Source organism: Durio zibethinus, chromosome 2, assembly GCF_047325235.1.
Source record: "Durio zibethinus cultivar Kanyao isolate XHJ-2024 chromosome 2, ASM4732523v1, whole genome shotgun sequence".
Classification (NCBI taxonomy): Eukaryota; Viridiplantae; Streptophyta; class Magnoliopsida; order Malvales; family Malvaceae; genus Durio; species Durio zibethinus.
The window spans coordinates 12,388,985-12,410,209 of NC_143163.1; the positions used below are offsets into that span (position 1 = coordinate 12,388,985).

At 29.1% G+C, this 21,225-nt stretch overlaps 1 protein-coding gene across 2 annotated transcripts; it reads left to right on the plus strand.

Annotated features, from left to right (window-relative positions):
- The first annotated feature begins 3,962 nt into the window (after window positions 1-3,962).
- On the plus strand, window positions 3,963-7,712 carry LOC111308454 (transcription activator GLK1-like). 2 transcript variants are annotated; one of them, XM_022906776.2, is made up of 7 exons: window positions 3,963-4,070; window positions 4,260-4,769; window positions 5,118-5,258; window positions 5,742-6,092; window positions 6,239-6,295; window positions 6,404-6,523; window positions 7,255-7,712. In XM_022906776.2, exons 2-7 carry the CDS (start codon window positions 4,302-4,304, stop codon window positions 7,402-7,404), a joined length of 1,287 nt encoding a protein of 428 aa, XP_022762511.2. In that variant the 5' UTR covers window positions 3,963-4,070; window positions 4,260-4,301; the 3' UTR covers window positions 7,405-7,712. The 2 variants fall into 2 exon arrangements, with proteins under 2 accessions (XP_022762511.2, XP_022762510.2); XM_022906775.2 differs by having other exon boundaries at window positions 3,970-4,769.
- The last annotated feature ends 13,513 nt before the right edge of the window (window positions 7,713-21,225 follow it).

Genomic DNA, 21,225 nt, shown 5'->3' on the forward strand with positions numbered 1-21,225 from the left:
GTATTTGACACTTTAATCTCTTTTAAGTACTATTTTTTATATATTAATGCATCATGTTTTTATTATATTAGTATATATACATTATTGAATTATGTGAATATAAACAAGATTTGTCTTTAACGAAAACATTATTGTTGGACCATTATGGTATCTCTTGTTACAAGTCATGTTGAGTATAGAACTAATAATATGATACATGGAAAGGGACTATGTTGAGCTAACAACAAATAACCACTATAATCCTTATTAGTTTTTGGTTAATGATGATTTATTATTTGATCAATTTAACAAAGAATTAACTTATATTTTGCACATTATATTTTATTACTAAACCAAAAAATTCAATAAAACCATGTAGGCCAAATAGGAGAATATTAGATATTATGGCCTCTATGTCACTATCTAACTTAAGTGAAAATTTTTGTTTATGGTTTAATAACTTAAGTTAACAAGTTAAATAATTATGACTTAATATAACTATTGTTTGCTAAAACTCATTTTGATCAAATGAAAATAAAGAGAGATTGTTTTGTCATTAATTTATTCGTTGATGGAATATATATATGTAAAGGTCATTAAGTAAAAAAAAAAAAGTTTGCTCTTCTCTTTGTCTATAAAAAAAAAGAAAAACATTTTCTCTACATCAAGATAGTGTGTTAAGTCAAAAGAGTCAAAGAGAGAGAAACAAAAAAAATTTTCATAAAACACAATTTCTAAAGAATTTATTATGGATTAAGTTATGATTTTTTAATAATAAAGAAATTATGAAAATTATTTTATTCTAAGACCTTGGGCATTAAAATTATACAAAATTAAGATTCAATTTGTATAATTAAAGAATCTCTATAAATTCTAACTTATGAACATTGTTTGGTTTGCAATACTAATTTTTGTTTAGTCATCTTCTATTCTAATTTGCCAATTTGGTGATTGGATCTCCTTTGTAATTTTGGTAGGGTACTACTACTAGAACATTAATGTACCGGTTCACCCCGTACGTCGAACTCCAATCGTTTGACCTTGCCGGACTTTTTCCTTAATTAACTTGCACATTTAAAATTCGTTAAATTTGCAACAAATAAAATTTCCCTTCTCTACTTTTGCTAATGACATTATTAACTGTTGCTTAATAAACACTTTGGCTGAAAACTTTAGAGAAGATAAACAAATTCAATTGGATATTTTTGAAACCGTTGATTCTTTATCAAGGCTTCTAGCTTGGTTTAACATTATACTGATTTAAAAATTAAAAAAAATTATTCTGATTTAGATATCTACTAATTCATTTTGGATAAAAAAATCTACTTATTCATTAACATTTATATTTTGTAAATAAAATAAAAGAAATTTAAATCAAATAAAGATATTGTTAAGATTATAACAAGAAATAAACAGTTGGGCAACCAAGCACCTACTTATACGGAAAGACTACAGTTGATCCAATCAGTCATTTCTAGCATCCACAGTTACTGATGAAGACAGGAACTTTGTTTTCATTCAAAAGGTTATAAAAGGGGTATACAATTACGTCTAAGCTTCTTTCGGAAGGGGTAGTCAAGCACAACCAAGGGAGCCAGAGTCAAGTGGCAGATCATTTGTAACCCTAACCCTAAGTCAGAATAAGATCTAGGATTGAAAGATCTCCTAACTTGGAATCTAGGTTGCGTGTTGAAGCATTTGTGGTCACTCTTCTCACAAGCTACTTCATTGAGGATAGCACGGATACATGCCTTTGTGCTTAAAGGAAGAAGCTTATGGGAGATACCAAAATCACTCAAGACAGTAGCTGGTGCATGGAAAAGCTACTGTAGCTAATGAGTCTAGCTAGCATTCATGCTGCTGGTGCAAATAGAGGGAGGGACAATATGGAACATTAGGGGCTCAAGCTTCTTCGCTATAGCAATTTGGGAAGAATTACAGCCTAAATAAACAAAGGTTTCACGGCATAGACTCATTTGGAGCAAACTTTACATACCCAAATGTGCTATTGTGGCCTGGATGGGTATCCTCAAAGGACTTCCAACTAATGATTAACTGATCTCTCGAGGGATCATGACTGATGAAGGATGTGTACTATGCAAACATGAGGAGGAAACCGGGAACCATATTTTCTTTAACTGCAATTATTCTATGGCTGTCTGAAAACAAGTGTCGAGACTTTGCAATTTGCATTGGTAGGATGATGGTTGGGAGGAAGAGTTCTAATAGGTGGTCGAGAGACTTCGAGGGAAGGCATTACTCTTTATCCTATTGACATTAGCTTGGGGAATATATATATATATATATATACTTGATATGGAAAGGAAACAAATAAGAGGTAGTTCAATAATGAAGAATTTATTGGTAAGCAGATCTTGAAACAGATCAAGGATATGGTCAAGCTCAGAATGATAATGTTGCTTTTGATCAAGTCAATAAAGAGTTATATGAGAGATGGGACCCAAGTAGCAAGAGTTTTATAGTGTATTTCTTGTGCTATTAGCATTGTTTGTACAGTCAATTGGTAGTAGTGCATTAACTGTTTCTTAGATAATAAAATTACAGCTTATCAAAGAAATCAAAGATCATATTTATTTTGTCTTTTCTTAAATTTTAATTTATTGACATTTATGATTACTAAATCAACAAAAGATAAGATGCATAATGAAGTATGGAATCATGGCCACTTAGACTCTATTTGTTAAATTGTGGCTAACATTGTGGCTGTTGGGAGTATTTCACATGTAATTTTTTTTATTATAATCCAATTAATTAATTATAACAAAAAATTATATAAGAAATCATTACATAAAAATGTGAGTTTTGTATTTTTTTTCTTTTTATGAATCTTATATAATACTAAATAACAATTGACTAATTACAATATAATAATTATAGATAATATGCTTACAAGAGAATATTATTTTAACATTAAACGTAACGTTAAAATGACACCTCAACGTTATAGACGACCGGAAGAGACTTCCACCACTTACTAAATAGGGCTTATTTGTTTTTGGCCCACATACTAAATAGGGCTTTTTGGTCATACTTCTCTGGAACCATTTGTTTGTAACTTTTAGTCTCAAAGACTTTGCTGCAAGTGCTGTATGCATCCTATTAATGAAATCCATTCTTTGACTGAGAAAAAAAAAATACTAAATAGTGCTTTAGGACTTGGACAATGAAGGAGCCAAAGATAAAATGCTGATGAGACTTACAATTTTGCTTGTACGTCTTTGAATTTGAATGTTAAAATATGAAATACAAAATTAAAATTTAGTTAAACTCTTAAAAGGCTACTCGCTGAAGCTGTTCTGGATTTTTTTTTTTAATTTGAGAAATGGAGATTTGAATTTTATTACTTTAGTCAGAAAGAAGCAGCAGCATATCAAATACACCAATGCTTAGTTTTGGAGAAGTTTCAAATTGTAACTTCGGTCAAATTGGCTTCCCCGATAACTAGCTTTATTTCATTTTATTTTTTTTAAAAGAAATGGCTATGTAACTTAAAGTGCCTTTAAAAGTTGGACAAAAACTCATTCAATCTATTTGTCTGAAAAACAAAGGACAAAAATAAAAGAAGATGCCCTCTATACTTGACAACAATTTATATACATCTTAACAATTTAAATGCTCGATTGATAACTATTCATTGTTTTTTATAATTTGTTTATTTATTTATGTAAATCTAATAATATTTGAGCAAATGAAAAAGTCACCAATTGGTTTACTTTGTTTTTCAATTTCTCACTGTGATATATCTCAATCCAATTCCACAATCCCTTTTATCTCTCTCTCTCTCTTTCGAAACAAATTTCTCTCATATAAACAAGAAATGAATTTAAATAACAGCTCACGAGCACGCGATTCAAAATTTTTGCATTACCATCCACAAATTTAAAAAAAATACAAGAAAATAAAAAGAAAATAATTAGAATCGAGCGGCAAGTAGTCCATGTACGAAACAAAAAAACAAAGACAAACAAATTCCAAGATCCCAAACCAAGTTGTGGTGGAGATCCAACCTTTTCCACACTCCACTTTCAGACTTTCTGTGTAAACAAACAGCAACAAGAAACTCATTAAACGTATTTAGTGTCTTTATCTCTCCATCTCCATTCAAGTTACTGGGAAAAAAAATCCTGTTTCTACCAACACCTTGACTAATACTTAGCCTTATAGCCTGTATCAATTTTCATGCAATAGTATTAATACATATCTGCATAGAGGATATATATCTACGTAAATTTTGGATTTAATATTTTTTTTCTTTGCAGTTTTGTTTAATCTTTGAGGAGGGGTAAATAGTTGTTGAATTAATGCTAGCTGTGTCACCTTTGAGGAACACAACTAAAGATGACAGCAAAGGAGAGATGGAGAGTTTCACTATTAGCTCAGAAGAATTCCCTGACTTCGCCGATGGGAATTTACTTGAGAGTATTGATTTTGACGATCTTTTCGCTGGCATCGACGTGGAAGGTGATGCGTTACCGGGTTTGGAGATGGACCCTGAAATTCTCGCAGAATTACCCGCCAGTGGAGGTGAGGAATCGGAGATGAACACATCAGTTGAAAAAACGGATGAGGATGATAATCAAAGGCAAGAGGAAGAAGATAAGGTTTCGGGTTCAGGTTCAGGATTAGGTACGAGCTCAAGCAAAGGCGAGGAGATTGTTAGCAAAAGAGAGGAACCTAGAGCAGTTAAAACACCTTCCAAGGATGGTGATAAGGGCAGAAAATTATCGGCACAAGCAAAGAATAACAATCAAGGGAAGCGAAAAGTGAAGGTATAATTACTGAATTATTTGAACTAGATGCTAGAGTAATTAGGTTTTCGTTATTTCTAAGGGGTTTTCTTTTTTTCTTAATATCAATGGCAGCAGTCTCCTTCTCTCTCTCAATTATGGACCATTCACAGACTTCCACGAGCACTAACATGTCACGAGAATGATGGGAGCATGTGAATTATCCACAAGAGAGAGAGAGAGGCCCTTTGAGAAGCTAAATCTTTTTGTTACCTATTTCGATTTTTTCCCTGAGATCTAGATAGGATAAGTGTTTGAGTTGTTTTATGCCGTTGATTTTGTTGGAAATGGGGTGCTGAAGCAGTGGCTTATGTCTTGAATTGTGTGAAGGTGGATTGGACGCCGGAGCTTCACAGGAGATTTGTGCAAGCAGTGGAGCAGCTCGGGGTGGATAAGGCGGTGCCTTCTAGAATTTTAGAGCTCATGGGAATCGATTGTCTCACTCGCCATAACATTGCCAGCCATCTTCAAGTACATAACTCTTTTAGTAGTATCTATATATGATATCCCTACTTTGGATCGATATATGCTTCTAAAGTAATTTCATCAAAAAAAAAAAAAAAAACTTACAACTGTATAGATAGTTTGTTTCATTCCTTCAGAAGGATATGATTTTTTTTTTAATTTTTTGCAATTTGTTTCATTCCTTCTGAAGGATATGAATTTTTTTTTTTATTTTTTGCAGTTTATTTTTCTGAAGAATCTGTTTTGACATGCGTTTCATTGATTAAAAATTTAAGTTAAAGGAGGAAACATATTTGTAGGCATATATGAACAAAATTTCCATTCTAAGAGCAGATATTACAAGAAATTAAGAATCCATTCACTTTTTCCTAACTTAAAAATGAACTTCGAAACTAAATGACATTTCATTTAGCATATATTTTCACGGTAAATAAATTTTTCATAAAGGGAGGGAGTGTGGTTTGAAGATGAAAATGTTTTGTTGCGCAGAAATATAGATCTCATCGGAAGCATTTGCTAGCTCGTGAGGCGGAGGCGGCAAGCTGGACCCACAGGAGGCAAATGTATGGTGCTGCGACCCAAGCAGGTGGAGGCAAGAGAGATATGAATCCTTGGCTTGCACCCACTATGGGTTTTCCGCCTATGTCACCCTCACCCATCCACCACCATCACCACCATTTCAGGCCTTTGCATGTATGGGGTCATCCCACCGTGGATCAATCCTTAATGAACTTATGGCCTAAACATCTAGCCAGCACACCATCCCCACCGCCGCCACCTCGGCCTACATGGGGACCTCCACCAGCAGACCCCTCGTTTTGGCACCATCACCACCAACGTGTAAGCTCTAGCAAGTCACGCTTTTCCCCTTGCACCTAATTAAATGAAAAATATTACTCACTACTAATATACATTACCAACATCCAAGAGTATGCTATATAAAGTGGCATTTTTATTTATATATTTGTGTTCTTCTCTTATTGTAGGTACCACATGGACTAATCCCAGGAACACCTTGCTTTCCACAGCCACTGGCAACAACAGTAAACCAATCTCTCCTTACTGTTTTGGAGGCTTCTTACCTGGTTTTTACTTGAGTACTGTTAGATTCATAAGAAAGAGACTTAGTGGATTTGGTGCTTTGCATGCAGAGATTTGCTGCACCACCGGTGCCGGGCGTTCTTCCCCATCATGCCATGTACAAAGCAGACCCCGGCATTGGCGTCCGGCCTGGACTATCAGGTCCCCACCCTCTCATGGACTTCCACCCGGTTAGTAGCTTTCACTTTACTTTCAAGTGCATCTTTCATTGCGTTACATTATTTAAGAAAATATATACTAGAAGCTAACAAAATATCTTGCTCCATGAGACAACAAATTTTTTTATTAATGATAATTTTAATTATTAGTTTAATAAAACTAAAGCAAAGCATGCTGATTCCTCTTTTTTTTTTTTAATATGTCAATTCAGTGATATGAATTCAAATATTTTAATTATTTTTAAGAAAATAAACTATAAATACCATAAGCTCACTATGGCTGACAAAAGAGTTAAAAATACAGTAGATGGACGAATATATATCATTATGACTGACAATAATATTATTTCATATAATGTTGGTAGAACTTTAAAACTTTACCAGTAAAATTGATAATTGCATACTCATTAAGATAAATTAAAAAATTATAAAAAAAAACATATATAAAAAATTAAAAATATATAGAGAAAAAAAGAAGATTGTTATTAACTTTTTAATATGCTTGTAGAATTAAAAGCCTTCATTAACGTCACATGAAATTTCTAACGTCTATATAAATATAAATGCATGTCGTCTTATTGGTTTTGATTAGATCTTTTAGAAGAGAGCATATATTATAGTTATTAATGATCTTTGATTTTCTTTATATAAGCATATGCTATGGTAGTAAAATGATCTTTGACAGACCTTAATACTCGCTAGCATGATAATGGCTTGTAATAATTAATGTGGTTGTGCAACAGTCAAAAGAGAGCATTGATGCAGCTATAGAAGACGTTTTATCAAAACCATGGCTGCCACTTCCTCTGGGACTGAAGCCGCCATCTAGCGACAGTGTTTTGGGAGAGTTGCAACGTCAAGGAGTCCCCAAGATACCACCCTCTTGTACTTGATCCCTTCATAGAACAGGTTGGCGACTTTCAATATTACAGCGGAAACCCTTAATTTGACGACATTGCCCGAATGTTAGGTTCATGTAGAAATCTAATCTTTCGACTTTTTCTTTTTCTCTTTTTTTTTTTTTTATTTTCTTGTTTTTCCCTACTAAATTTTTAGTGCAACTTGGCTGTTCTTGTTCCCATGCGAGGACAGCTTTATTTATTAAGCTTGCCGATCCATATATGTCTGTCTGCTAATAAAGCCAATTATTGTAATGGTTTTATGAATTAGATTATAATAATGAACTCATCGTCAAGAGAAATAGTGAAACCTAACATTCAGATGCTTAGAACATAGCCATTGCATGGCTTTTCATAGACCATAGAAATCCTATTATCCTATTAATATATGAGTAATATTATTATATAAATCAATATTTGATATACTATCAATATAAATTTTTAATTTTACAAATGGTATTTAAAAAATTTTGCAAATGGTATTAAGAAATCGATATATATTTCATTTACATTTAGTTATTATTTTATTTTTTAAATATGCTTAAAAAATATGGATCGCCCTATAAAAATTCTATTTGATAATTTCTATATATATAACCATTAATTGCATGATTTTCCTTTTAGTAACTGTTTTTTTTTTTTTATTTAAATGGAAAGAAACATATTCTTAGTCATCTAACTTTTTTAAGATTAGACTTTAAAGCTTATAATTATGTTGACTTTGTATAATGGGAGATTTCTCCCTTTAATTTCGGTAATGATAAGTATTTTTTGTTAGAAATAAAATTTATATTTGATACATTGTTAATATATAAATTTTATATATTGTCAATGAATTAAATGATGCTATCTCATTAATAAGTAAATTTTATTTCTTAAAATAGATATATAAAAAATTAATATAAATTTTAAAATATATATTCATCATCTAATTTATTTCATTAATAAAGTGGTATCATTTAATTTACTATCAGTATGTAAAATCTGACATTACATTAAATATAAATAATTTTTATTAAGATATTTTTAATAGTATTCTATATTGTAATTTTTTTAGATTAAATCTATTTTTCTGTTTTTTTCATAATATTGAATGCCTTTTTATTTCTGTTATTGTCTCTTTTCTCTACCTCTTTATTTATTTATTTAATTTTATATATTTATACGTATAAATTTAATGAACCTATATTACTTATAAAATGATTAACTAAATTTGATATTAGGAGTTAACTAACTCTAACTCAATTGTAGGCAATGACCAAAAATAAAAAATATAAAATATAAAACAAATAAAAAAATATATGAGTAATTTTCTTCCAATCAATTAAAAAACTACTCACTAATTATGTAATTCCCTTTTCTTTTATTTATTTTTTCTCACTTTTTAAATTTTTATCACTTATTTTTTTCCTTTTCACTTACAAAAAGGGTGTTGCATAATGTAAATAATTATATTTTTACTTATATATATATATACTATGGTTTTATATGATCCAAAATATTATCTTTTTTTTAAAATTATACTCGTAATCAAACTCATAATCAAATATTATATTCATATAATTAATTAATAAATTATAATTTAATTAAATAATTAATTAATAAATTATAATTTAATTAAATAATTAAACCCACATACAGTGAATTTGATCCTGAAACCTTAAGGTATATGGGCCTCTCCTTGCCACTAAGCTTAGCCATCATTGGCAAGGTAAATTACATGATTAATTTAAATTTTAAAGATTTTTTTTTAGTTATCCTACTATAAAAAGTAATGATTTTTCAATTGTATTTTCCCATCACTATCCATCTAGGAGCAAACAAAATTTTAACGTGGCTACAAAAATCAACCAACCTCACCATGTAATATTGTTATGTCCACTTACAAACCCATGTGGCAATATTGAAGTGGCATTGTAGTAGTTTATTTTTCAAAAAAACATACAATTAAAAAAAAAGGAAACCACCATAAATCAGTTATAGCAATCAAAGCTTCCCCTCAATTTTAAAAATAAAAATTAAGAAATAAAAAAAAAGAAAAATAACCAAAGTCTTGGCCATAATAGAGTGAAGAAGCTTACTCATATTATTATGCCTTTCTTCACAAGGCTGAATATCTTCCTCGCTAACTCTCCTCTTACTAAAACCAGCGTAAGCCTTCCTTGCGTCTCGGTTTTGAGTTCAAGGGTTGAAAGATTAAAACTTGGTTTAGGATCGGGGTAAATCACTATAACCTCTTTTTTATCCACATGGAAAATCATTACTCGCAAGTTCAACCCACTTCGATTAGTTGCTACCTTCTAAACCCTAAAGGGTACAATACTTTTAAGGTAAGTGACTAAAAAAAAAAAAGAGTAATTATCTAATTTACTCATAATATTATTGAATTTAATCTGTCAAAAAAAATTTTTAAGCTCAAATAAGATAAAAGGCACTGTTGCAAATTGCATTGGTATAAAACTACAGACAGAAGATTCTTAAAAAAATAAAACTAGAGACAAAAGTCACTGACTAATCTCTGGCAGACATTTATTGGACCACAATGCGTGTAACGCTGTTCCATCGAGGGGAGTTATTGGCTGCGGATGTGCCAATCTCTATGATCACAGTCGTTGTCTGTGGCACGAACACCGAGGACTGTCATTAAACGGAAATGAAATAACTGAACAAGTGATTCAAAAAGTAATATAGTTCCCATTTTTTTATTTTAAGTTTTTTCTTTTCTTTTATTTTATTTTTTTTCATGGGGGCAGGGATGAAACTGATGAATGACTGAAAATCAAGTGAGAATTGGTTATAGCCACAAGATTGCGCAAGCAAAGGTAAGGGGCCCACCGACGCATGGAAATACCGTAAAATCCAACGCTTGATCCTATCGAAGATGACGTGGGAGACCCTTTGACATTGACTCATCTACTATTATTTATTTACTTATGTGATATTTTGTACAATACTGCTGATTTTTCATATCATTTTCAATCGTATTATTCCTTCTACCAAATTACATAATTGTTTGATTTTTTTCAACGATCTTCAAAGAAGACCGACTCTTCCAACTCTTCCTTTTTGATAGGTTCATCATTTGGTCCTTCTTTTACTAATGATCTAATGATTTCAATTTTTTTTTAGCAGGACGTGCAAACGCGAGGGATTAACCATTTTATTGTTTGCACTTGCCTTTCAATCTCAAGACAATGGTTTCTCTCCGATATAAAGTGTATTTATATTATTTAATAAATATGTTAAATTTAAATTATTTTAAATTTTAAATATATTTATTCATAATTAATTAGATTTATGAATAATTAAATTCACTAATATTTGGATTTATTCAATTTGTATTTCATTTATAATTAATTATGAATCTAAACTTATAATTAATTAATAGTAAATATGAATTTAAACTCAAAATTTAAATGACATGAAACAAAAAGTACATTTATCTATAATTAATTGAGTTTATGAATATCATAAATTTATGAATGCCTAAATTTATAAATAGTTAAAATATATTCATTAATAATTATTTACATTTATTGATATCATATATTTATAAATTATTAAGTTCATGAATATTGAAATATAATAAATATGAATCTAGACTTAAATTTTAAAAAATACAAGATACATGTATTCATAATTAATTAAATTCATGAATACCTAATAAATATGTAATTTTATGTAATTTTAAATAAAAAAACATTAAGAAAAAAATGTTTTAAAAATTTACATGAAGTGGCTATGTTCAAATGGGATGAGATGGAGCTGACTTCGCAATGTTCGCATGTCATAATTCTAGCAAACGAGATAATATATATATATATATATATATATATAAATAAGTAAGATCCTTTAAACTAACATAAAAACATCTACATTCAAGAAAAACCAAAAAAATAAATATAATAATTATCATTATTTCAAAGAGAGAAGGAGATCCCCAAAAGAAATTTCTTTTTTATAAATTTAATTGATTCCATGTAATTTGGGGAAGACATTTAACCGATTTTATATTTCAAGTTTTTTTCAAGAGATCTTACAAGTTTGAAAATTGAATTAATCAATTTTATTTAAAATAATTAACTGCATCAACTGAATTAATAAATAATCAACCATTGATTTGGCAAGTCTAATCAATTTTAACCAATAAAAAAATAAATTATCTCCATTATTATATAAAAATTATTTTATATTTATATAAAATAAATGGTATATTATATATAATTTTCAAATATATTAAAAATAATGTAGTATTTATATTTGAAATTTTAATTTGATACATTATTAATGATACTTTTTTAACTTTACAAGTTGAATTAAAAGAACAATACATGTCTCATTTCTTTTTTAAATTAAAATTTTAAGCAATTAATATCAAAATCAAATAAATCAAACCGAATTAATTACATTTACTCAATTTTGAGAGGCTAAATCGAATCTAACCTCATTCTAATGTCACGAACCTAAGGAAGAGTCATGAATCTTACGTCGGATATAAAATGAGGATTATTGGGATATATAAGGGTTCATACTGCTTTATCCTTGTGAAGTACCTTTTGTAAGATAAAATCGTGAGATTAAGGGAGTCAGAGCAGATAATACCTCACAAAAGTATGAACCGTGACAGATAGGCTGATTCGGGACGTCGGATGAGTACATGCTTGGGTCTTAAAGCTGTGCGGGTCGAAGCTTAAGTCTCAGCTCGTGATAAGTGATATCAGAACTAGCCCTAAACCGTTCAATCCACGCCCTTTGTGAGACACCTTTTGTAAGACAAAATCATGAGGCCAAGGGGCCAGAGAAGATAATACCTCACAAAGGTATGAACCGTGGTAGATAGGCTGATTTGAAATGCCGAATGAATACATGCCCAAGTCTTAAAACCACACGGATCAGAGCTTAAGTCTCGGCTTGTGACACTTATACATACTTAAACCTCGATTAATGTAGTACTAATAAATTATTTATAGTTTAATAATTTGTTCACTCTCCTCATATCTTCCATATACTTGTAATATATGGATAATTATGGAACATCGTTTAGCCATTTTCGGGTAGCTTTTTACGCAAGCAATTAAAATTTGTTGACTTACATTATTTTTATTTTGCTTTAATTTGAAAAGGGTATTTTCTAATTCATTAGTAAAACACGAGGATGTTGGTATTTAATAAATATATCTTAATAAAAGCATATTAAAACCTTTTGATGCTAGTTTAAAATTCAAAGTTAAAATATAAGATTATTTCTCCATTAATTTGTCAATTAAAAAAATTAGCAGACAATCATCTCTCAGTCTCATCTCTTGCCATCTCGTTGATCTCAACCAAAAACTTTTTATTTAACGGAAAAGATTAGATAAAAATTTAACCTATTCATTTTCATTATCCCTAATTAATGAGCAATTTGTAAAAAGGCAGAGTAGACGGTTTTGTTAATTCAATTATAAAATTTTGAAAATCGATTAAACAAATTTTATTTGTTAAAAAAATCAAACCAACCAATTAGTAATATGAAAACCCAAATTATCCATGTTATAATAGTTTTTGGAACCATTAAACAAATTTAAAAAATAATACTAATAAGATGAATCACCACCAATCTTTTTTATTAGATGTGATTAGCTATCTGAAAAATCTTATTATTTTAATAAAATTTTAAAATTAATTAAAAATTATTAAAAATATAATTTTTTGATATATGAAAATAAATTCGAATTCAAGAATATGGTTACATATAGAAAAGGATTAACATCCCAACTATTCCTATTTTAAAAATAGTACTGATTAATCATATGTTACCTCTTAAACTTGATAAAAAGTGGTCTTACCTTTGGTATTTAAAAAATAATATTACTTATTGCAACAAAAAAATTTATTTTTATCTTTTGCTTGAAAAATAAATAAGAACCTTATGTGTTGAAAAATTTTCAAAAATATTTCAATACTTAGGCAATATTAAGAGGAACTTTTTCACCAAAACATCTCTTAAAAATGACTACTCGACCTTTTCAAGAATTCTATTTTCGACGGTTTATATTTATCTTTAAAATTAATATTTATAATATAAATAATAAAATGATACTCAACCTAAATAATATTTTATTTTTACAAAAATTCATTTCCTATCATTTTATTAAAAAAAAAAAGGTAAACGAAAATTTTTATGAAAAATTATTCTAAATACCCTAATATTTTGGTGGCATTTTAGAAAAATTTTATCACATAAAGATTCCTAAAGAATTACTTTCAAAATTGTCATAATGTTCAAGTTTAAGAGCTTGCTCATTAGACATAAAAACTATGGAATTCCCACCAATCTTTTTTATCTAGGTGTGATTGATCATCTATGTGAATCTATCCCTTTTAAAGTTATCCTAAGTGTAAACTAAAAGTCCTTTAAAAAAAAGTTATGGTTTATATCAACAGTATTAAGTTTGGGAGTCGATAATATGTAAGGAAGGTTTTAGTACCCTATTAGTCTCAAAGTTGGTACCAAATTAATCATATGTTATCTTACCTAAACCTTAATCAAAGATGATTTTATTAGTTTCGATATTTAAATATTGGAAAAAAGTCTTTAGGCTTTCACCAAAAAAGAAAATTTTCTTACCTCAAAGTAATCAAGATAAACTCGTTATTCACTTGAAAAGATTCTGTCGTTGGATTCATTAAATATCTTATCAAATTTAAATTTAATTTACACAACATTATCATACAAAAATTTTATAAAAAATATCATGCAAAATATTATCATAAATATCATGTTAATATAAAAATCATACAAAAAATCATGCCAAGATATCATTTAGTCAATATAAGAACTCATCATGAAATAAATTATGTAAAAATCAAACAAAAATATAAGAAACCATGCAAAAATAATCATGCAAAAGATATGTAATAAATCATGCAATTAAATTAGACCCATGCAAATAAATCATGTAATAAATTAAATTCATGCAAGATATCATACAAATATATATAATAATTATCTATGCAAAAATAATCATGCAAAAAAATCAAGTAATAAATCATGCAAAAACATGTAAAAACATAAAAAAATTAATGTCAAAGTGTTTTTTCTTTTCTTTTTCCTCATCATAATATAAAATAGGAAATAAGAAGGATGTAAAATAACTGAAAATAAAATAAAAAAATCAAAAATCAAAATCAAAAAATAAAAATAAAATAAAATGAAAAATAGAAACTTGCGATCAATTCGAGTCAAAAGTGAGTTGGCACACGGGTCAAGGGCTTCTCTAAAAATGACACTATTTTGATTACACATAAAAGCTAAAAACCTTGGCTCTTTCTTAAACTACATTGGCTTTTTCTCTCTTTAGCTTTCAATTTCTCTCATTTCTTTTTAAAAACACACCAAAAACTTTTTAAAAATTCCAAAAATTGAAAAAAAAAAAAAACAGATTTTGGTGTTGAAAAATTCAAACGATGCCAAAAAATTATGCTTTTCCCAAAAACCCTAAAACCTCAAAAATTTGACTAGCATAAAAACTGTCAACCACCGTGAAAACTGTTGAAAACTTCAAACACATACTAAAAATGCCAACAAAACCCAAAAAATTTCCAAAAATTCAAACAAGAATTCTAGAAACATCCTAAAAACCCATATTTCCAAAACTACCCCTGAACTTTCAATAAAACAAAGATTTAAACAAAAAAAAAACCAAAATACCAAAAGAACCCAAAACATCGAAACAATTTCTAAGATTGAATTTCTAGAACCCCGAGACCGAACCTAAAAATTCTTTTCTTGTTCTAGCTTAATTGCTTAGTGTTTTTCTATGTATGCTTAATTACTTCTTATTGTTTTTGTGATTACTAACTGGGTTTTTATATAGGGTTTCAATCCCTTTCATTTGGATATATTTAAGTTTATCGAATCTAGGAAAACTTTTTCAAGATTCAATTTTTTTTTTATCTTTCTTTTTTTTTGCATAAATTGAGGACCAAGTTTTTCCCAAAATATTCAATCAATAAATTCAAAGTCTGAGATTGAATTTAGGACCAAAACTAAATCTAAAGTTTTCTACCAATTTCTAATTTCATATGTTTTCTTTTTTTTTTTTCTTTTTTCAACTTTTTTTAACCTTTGACTTTGACTAAAAATAAAAATAACAAAAATTAATATTAAAATTTTAGGGCTTTTAATCTTGGGCCCAAAATTCAACTTTTTTATTAAGGCCCAATTTGTGATCAATGCTCATTTTGATCCCAAAAAATTTTTGGAACAAAATAAAGTATCTACAATTGCCTTTTTTTGTACATTTTCTTTGAAATAGGAATTGTACAAAAATAAAAGATATCCATTTTGTTCGGTTCAAGAAAAAGTAAAAGAAAAAACCATAAATGTTCCTCCTTAATAAAGGCTTTAAAGCTTTTGGAGAATAAAATACTCCTTCTTAATAGAGGCCTTGAAACTTTTCAAAAACTAAAATGCTCTCCCTCAATAGAGGCTTTAAAACTTTTCAGAAAATAAAATGCTATCCTCACTAAAGGCTTTGAAACTTTTAGAAAACAAAATGCTCCCCCTTCATCAGAGGCTTTGAAAGTTTTGAAAAATAAATACTCCTCATACTGAAGGCTTTGAAACTTTTTGAAAAATAAAATGCTCCTCTTATCGAAGGCTTTAAAACTTTCAAAAATAAATAAGATACCTAAGATTTTCAAGATCATACCCTGAGGTCTTATATATCATCTTTACCTTTGAAAAAACTACTTCTTAACAAAGGCATTAAAAGTTTTTAAAAAAAATCTTACCTTAAATGATTCCTTGTATCTCAAATAGATCATTATCAATCATTTCCTTATGTCTATTCTCAAAATCATTTCAATATCTACTTTTTCTTTCCTACTTTTCAAACATATGCAATAAATGCATGCAATGAATGAAAAGGTATTCCTAAAATTTCCAAACCTAATTTCAAAGCTCAAACTTTACTTTTTTTCCTCTTTTCAAACATGCATAATGAATGCCATGAATGAATGCAGTGAATGTAGTGAATGCAATGCATGAAATGTAGTCATTTATCTTTTTAATTGTGGCAAATCAGAAAAGTTCTCAAAGTTTTTCCATATCTTCACTTTCTTTAACTTTTCAACACTTATAGTTTTCAACATGGTCCATTATGCACTTATCATGTAGCTTTATCCATTTTATCATCTAAATCCAAAAATTTCCCTTTTAATGTGATCTAAAGAATTTTATTCTAAATTGCTAAGGATTGACATTTTTCCAGGCTTTTTTATCATTCTCTATTACTTTTATTATTCCCATATTCTTTTAAAGCAATGTGAAGATCTTTTATGAATTTTAATTCATTTACTTATCATTATTACAATATCTTAGAAAAAATAATGCAATCATGTATTTACTCAATCAAAATGGAAAGAAATAAAGTAATATGAAAGGTTAAATGGGTATTTATTGAAAAAGTATGGAAACAACAAGGTGAAGTATTTATTGAAGGAAGCAAACCTAATAATCAATCAATGTATTTTAGTGGGTTATCAATTGTCCGAATAATGAATGTTCCAATAATCCTGAGCAACTTAATCCAAATTTTTTTTCTCAAAATTTATTCTATCAATGATCTTGTCAATGTTAAGCTTCATTAGACTAACTTTACCCTAATATGATGAAAACTTCTCATGATGCTATTCCATCCTTACATCTAAGCCACCTTTAAGTTTTCAACTTAGATGCCGCCCTTTTATACTCAAATTGCCCTTTTGGGTTTTCACTTTAAGCCTTATTTTTTTAAAAATTTTTTCAAGCAAAATATTTTTTTATAGTATCTAAGTTAATTGGATTTGACAGTTTGTCACTATCTATTTTTTCCAAAATTAAAACCTTACAAAAAAAAAACTCTTTTTATCATATATGGACCCTTCCAATTTAGTGCCCATTTCTCATGATTATCAGGCTAGTTTGGAAGGATCTTTTAAAAACTAATTCTTCTTATCGAAATTGTCAAGGCCTAACCTTTTTATCATATACTCACATCATCCTCTTCTGATACAATTGACTATGGCACAATGTTGTTATCCTTTCTTTTTGATGAAGTTTAGTTGTTCATAGTGATTCCTAACCCATTCTACCTCTTCTAATTCAGCCACCATTAGAACCATTAGGGAAGGAATCTTTACTTCATTGGCAACACTATTTCCATACCATAAACTAGTGAAAATAGAGTAACTTTAATGGATGTTTGCATTGAGGTCTTATAAGTATGCAAGGTAAAAAGTAACTTATCATACTAATCCTTGTAGGTATCTGTTATTTTTTTCAAAATCTTTTTAATGTTCTCATTAGTAGCCTCTACTGCGTCATTCATCTTTGGTCAATAGGGTGCAAAATTATGATGCTTAATATTGAACTGAGCACAGACTTTATTTATCATCTTGCTATTCAAGTTCTTGGCATGTCAGAGATGATTCTTTCTAGAAGTTCATATTGACATATTATCTTTTTCTTCAAGAATTTGTACACTACTACCTTTGTAACACTAACATATAAAGCTATTTTCACCTATTTTGTGAAATAATTTATCATTTCAAAGATAAATCCATGCCCATTTAAAGCCTTTAGAGTAATGAGTCTAATCACATCCATGTCTTGTATTGAGAATGGCCATAAAAGTGCCAGAACATGTAAATTTGTTAGAGGAGCACTAATCATGTCTCCATAGATCTAACTTTTATGACACTTTCTTGCATAGTTAATACAATCACTTTTCATCCATAACCAGTTATATCCTGCCCTCATTATTTATTTAGCTATCATATGACCATTTATATGGGATCCATAAATTTCATCATGTACCTCTTTAAGTATTCTTTTCGCTTTAATGGCATTTACATAACTTAAAAGTACTTGTTCTTGACTTCTTTTGTATAGGACTTCTCTATCAAGAAAGAATCCTACAACCATTCTTCAGATAATTATTTTATCATTTTTTACCGCAATGCTCAGGATATTATTGACACTTGAGGTATTGCATGATGTCATGATACCAATGTTGTCCATCATCTTCTTCTTTAACACTTGAACAATATGCTATCAAATTTTTTTTTCAACTTGATGGGTTGTATTTTAGAATTCTCATTTACATTCATCATAACAGCCAAAGTAGTTAAGGTATTAGCATTTTGATTTTCTTCTCTAGGCAAGTGCTCAAATTGGATCTTATCAAATTGCTTGATCAATTCAGAGATGTATTTTAGAGTCAAACTAGCTTGGCATCTCTTATTTTCCATTATCCTCGCAATTGATTAATTACGTAAGCTAAGTCTCTATACACTTCTAATACTTTGATTTTCCTTTCAATTGCAACATTGTAATCCCATAACACAAGTTTTATATTTAGCCACATTATTTATGTAACTAAAATTTAGTTTGGTTATGATTGGATAGTAGTGATCATTTGGAGATATCAAGATTGCCTAATTCTATGGCCAAAAGCATCTGATCATCAAAAAACATTTTTCATGACTTTCTTATAAACTTTTTCTCTTCCACAATCATTAAATCTATATCAGAAAAATCAAGCTTCATTGGCTCGCAACCATCAACAACTGTATTTGTTAGAAATTTTACTATAACACTTTCTTTAATTGATTTTTGAGTTATATATACAATATCGTATTCTTAAAACATGACTTGCTATCTAGCGAGTTTTCTAGATAATGAAGGCTTCTCAAAGATATACTTGAGATGATCTAATTTTACAACAAACCAAGTTGTATGGTGCAACATATACTATCTAAGTCTTCGAGTTGTCCAGGTTAGTGCACAATACATTTTCTTTAAAGGCATACATCTTGACTCATAATTTGTAAATTTCTTACTCAAAATAGATGGTTTGTTCTTTCTTGCCTAATTTATCATGTTGCCCCAATATGTTTCCCATGAAATTCTTATTCACTGTTAAATACAATGTCAAAGGTTTCTTATAAATCGGTACCAATACCAATGGGCTTGATACGTAGTTTTTTAATCTTTTCAAAAACCACTTGGCATTCATCATTCCACTCACATGGATTTTTTTGCTAAGTGGTTTGAAAATGGGTTCACATTTCATGGTAAGTTGAAAGATAAAGTAAGCAATGTAATTCAATCTTTCAAGAAAGCCTCTCACTTCTTTTTATGTTCATGGAAGAGATAGATTTTGAATAACTTATACTTTATCTAGATCCATCTCTATCTTTTTTTTACTTATTATGAATCCCAACAGTTTTCAAGATTTTGCACCAAATGCAAATTTGGTAGGATTGAGCTTAAATTAGAACTTTTTTAATTTTTTAAACAATTTTTTAACATTAGTGACATGATCCTTTCATTCTTGAGATTTGACAATCATATCTTAACATGCACCTTGATGTCTTTGTGCATTAGGTCATGGAAGAGAGTTACCATCACTTTTTGATATATTGCTCTAAAATTCTTTAGTCCAAAAGGCATTACTTTATAGCAAAAAGTTTTCCACATTGTTACAAATGTGGCATTTCCAGATCTTCAAGGGCTATCATAATATGGTTGTAGCTTGAAAAACTATCCATGAATGAGAACAAGGAATGCTTGACATTGTTATCCACAAGTATGTTAATATTTTGCAATGAAAAGTTATCTTTAGGACTTACTCTGTTTAGATCTCAATAATCACTACACATTCTGACCTTGCTATCCTTTTTAAGGATTGAAACTATGTTAGCCACCCATTTAGGATATTTGGCTACTTCAAGAAATCTAATATCATATTGCCTTTTGACCCTTCTTTGATTTTTAGCAATACTTCAGGCTTCATGCATCTTAGCTTTTGTTGCACTAGCTTGTATTCAAGCTTTAAGGGCAACTTGTGCTATACTATATCAATATCAAGTCTTGGCATATCTTTATAGGATCATGCAAATACATCCATGTAATCATGAAGTAGATCTATTAATTTCTTATCATTTGGTGACAACATTGTTCCAATTTTAACCTTTTTTTTATTTTTTCTTCTTTTAAATTAACAATTTCTAAAGTTTCTTGATATGGCTCAATTGGTTTCTTCTCTTGTTCCAATAATCTCATTAATTCAGGAGGTAAAGTATAGTCATTTAAAGCTTTTTTATTGTCAAGCTCATCAAAATGAATAGAAATTTCAAAGTCAAATCTTGGATTATTGTCATGATTGCTTTCACATTTATTGTTCAAAAACCTAAAAATGGTGTAATGGAAAGATATGGGTAAATGTCTATTAATAGAATGAAAAAGTAAAGATTGAAAAAGGAAGTGTAATGATGATACATTATGCAAATCATTTTACTGTAATAATAATAAGTAAATTAGCACATACATAAAAGATACCCTTAATGCTTGGGCTTAAACAGTTAGTGTTTGACTTACTACATTACTTTTTTAGAGGTTCAAGGCTGGTAGGTAACTTCGTCATCTTCTAATTCTTTGCTTTAGTGCCTAGTAGGGTAAGATAAACAAAGGGCTTCTCTTTTTAATCTTTACTTGCTTAATCATTCACCATCATAATAGAGAGCCCAAAAAAAAATCATTCCTAAATTCCATGCCATATCCTTATTAGTAGCTTGAGAAGACTCAAGGTAAATGCATCCTTTAAAACAAAAAGTGCCATAGAGATAGGGAATAATCAAATTTTCATCTTTAAGTTCATATCCCTTGATCAATTATTTTTTTTTCTTTCTTAGCACTTACCATTTTCATCTTGTCCAATCTTGTTGGCTTATATCCTAGACTACTCATTTCCTTGTTATCTAGAATTACTATAGCTTTTTTTATGC

Coding starts and splice junctions, on each gene's coding strand:
- LOC111308454 (XM_022906776.2), top strand. CDS start 4,302: ATGCTAGCTGTGTCACCTTTGAGGAACACAACTAAAGATGACAGCAAA. Junction 5,259..5,741: donor ACATTGCCAGCCATCTTCAA/GTACATAACTCT, acceptor TTTGTTGCGCAG/AAATATAGATCTCATCGGAA. Junction 6,296..6,403: donor CACAGCCACTGGCAACAACA/GTAAACCAATCT, acceptor CTTTGCATGCAG/AGATTTGCTGCACCACCGGT.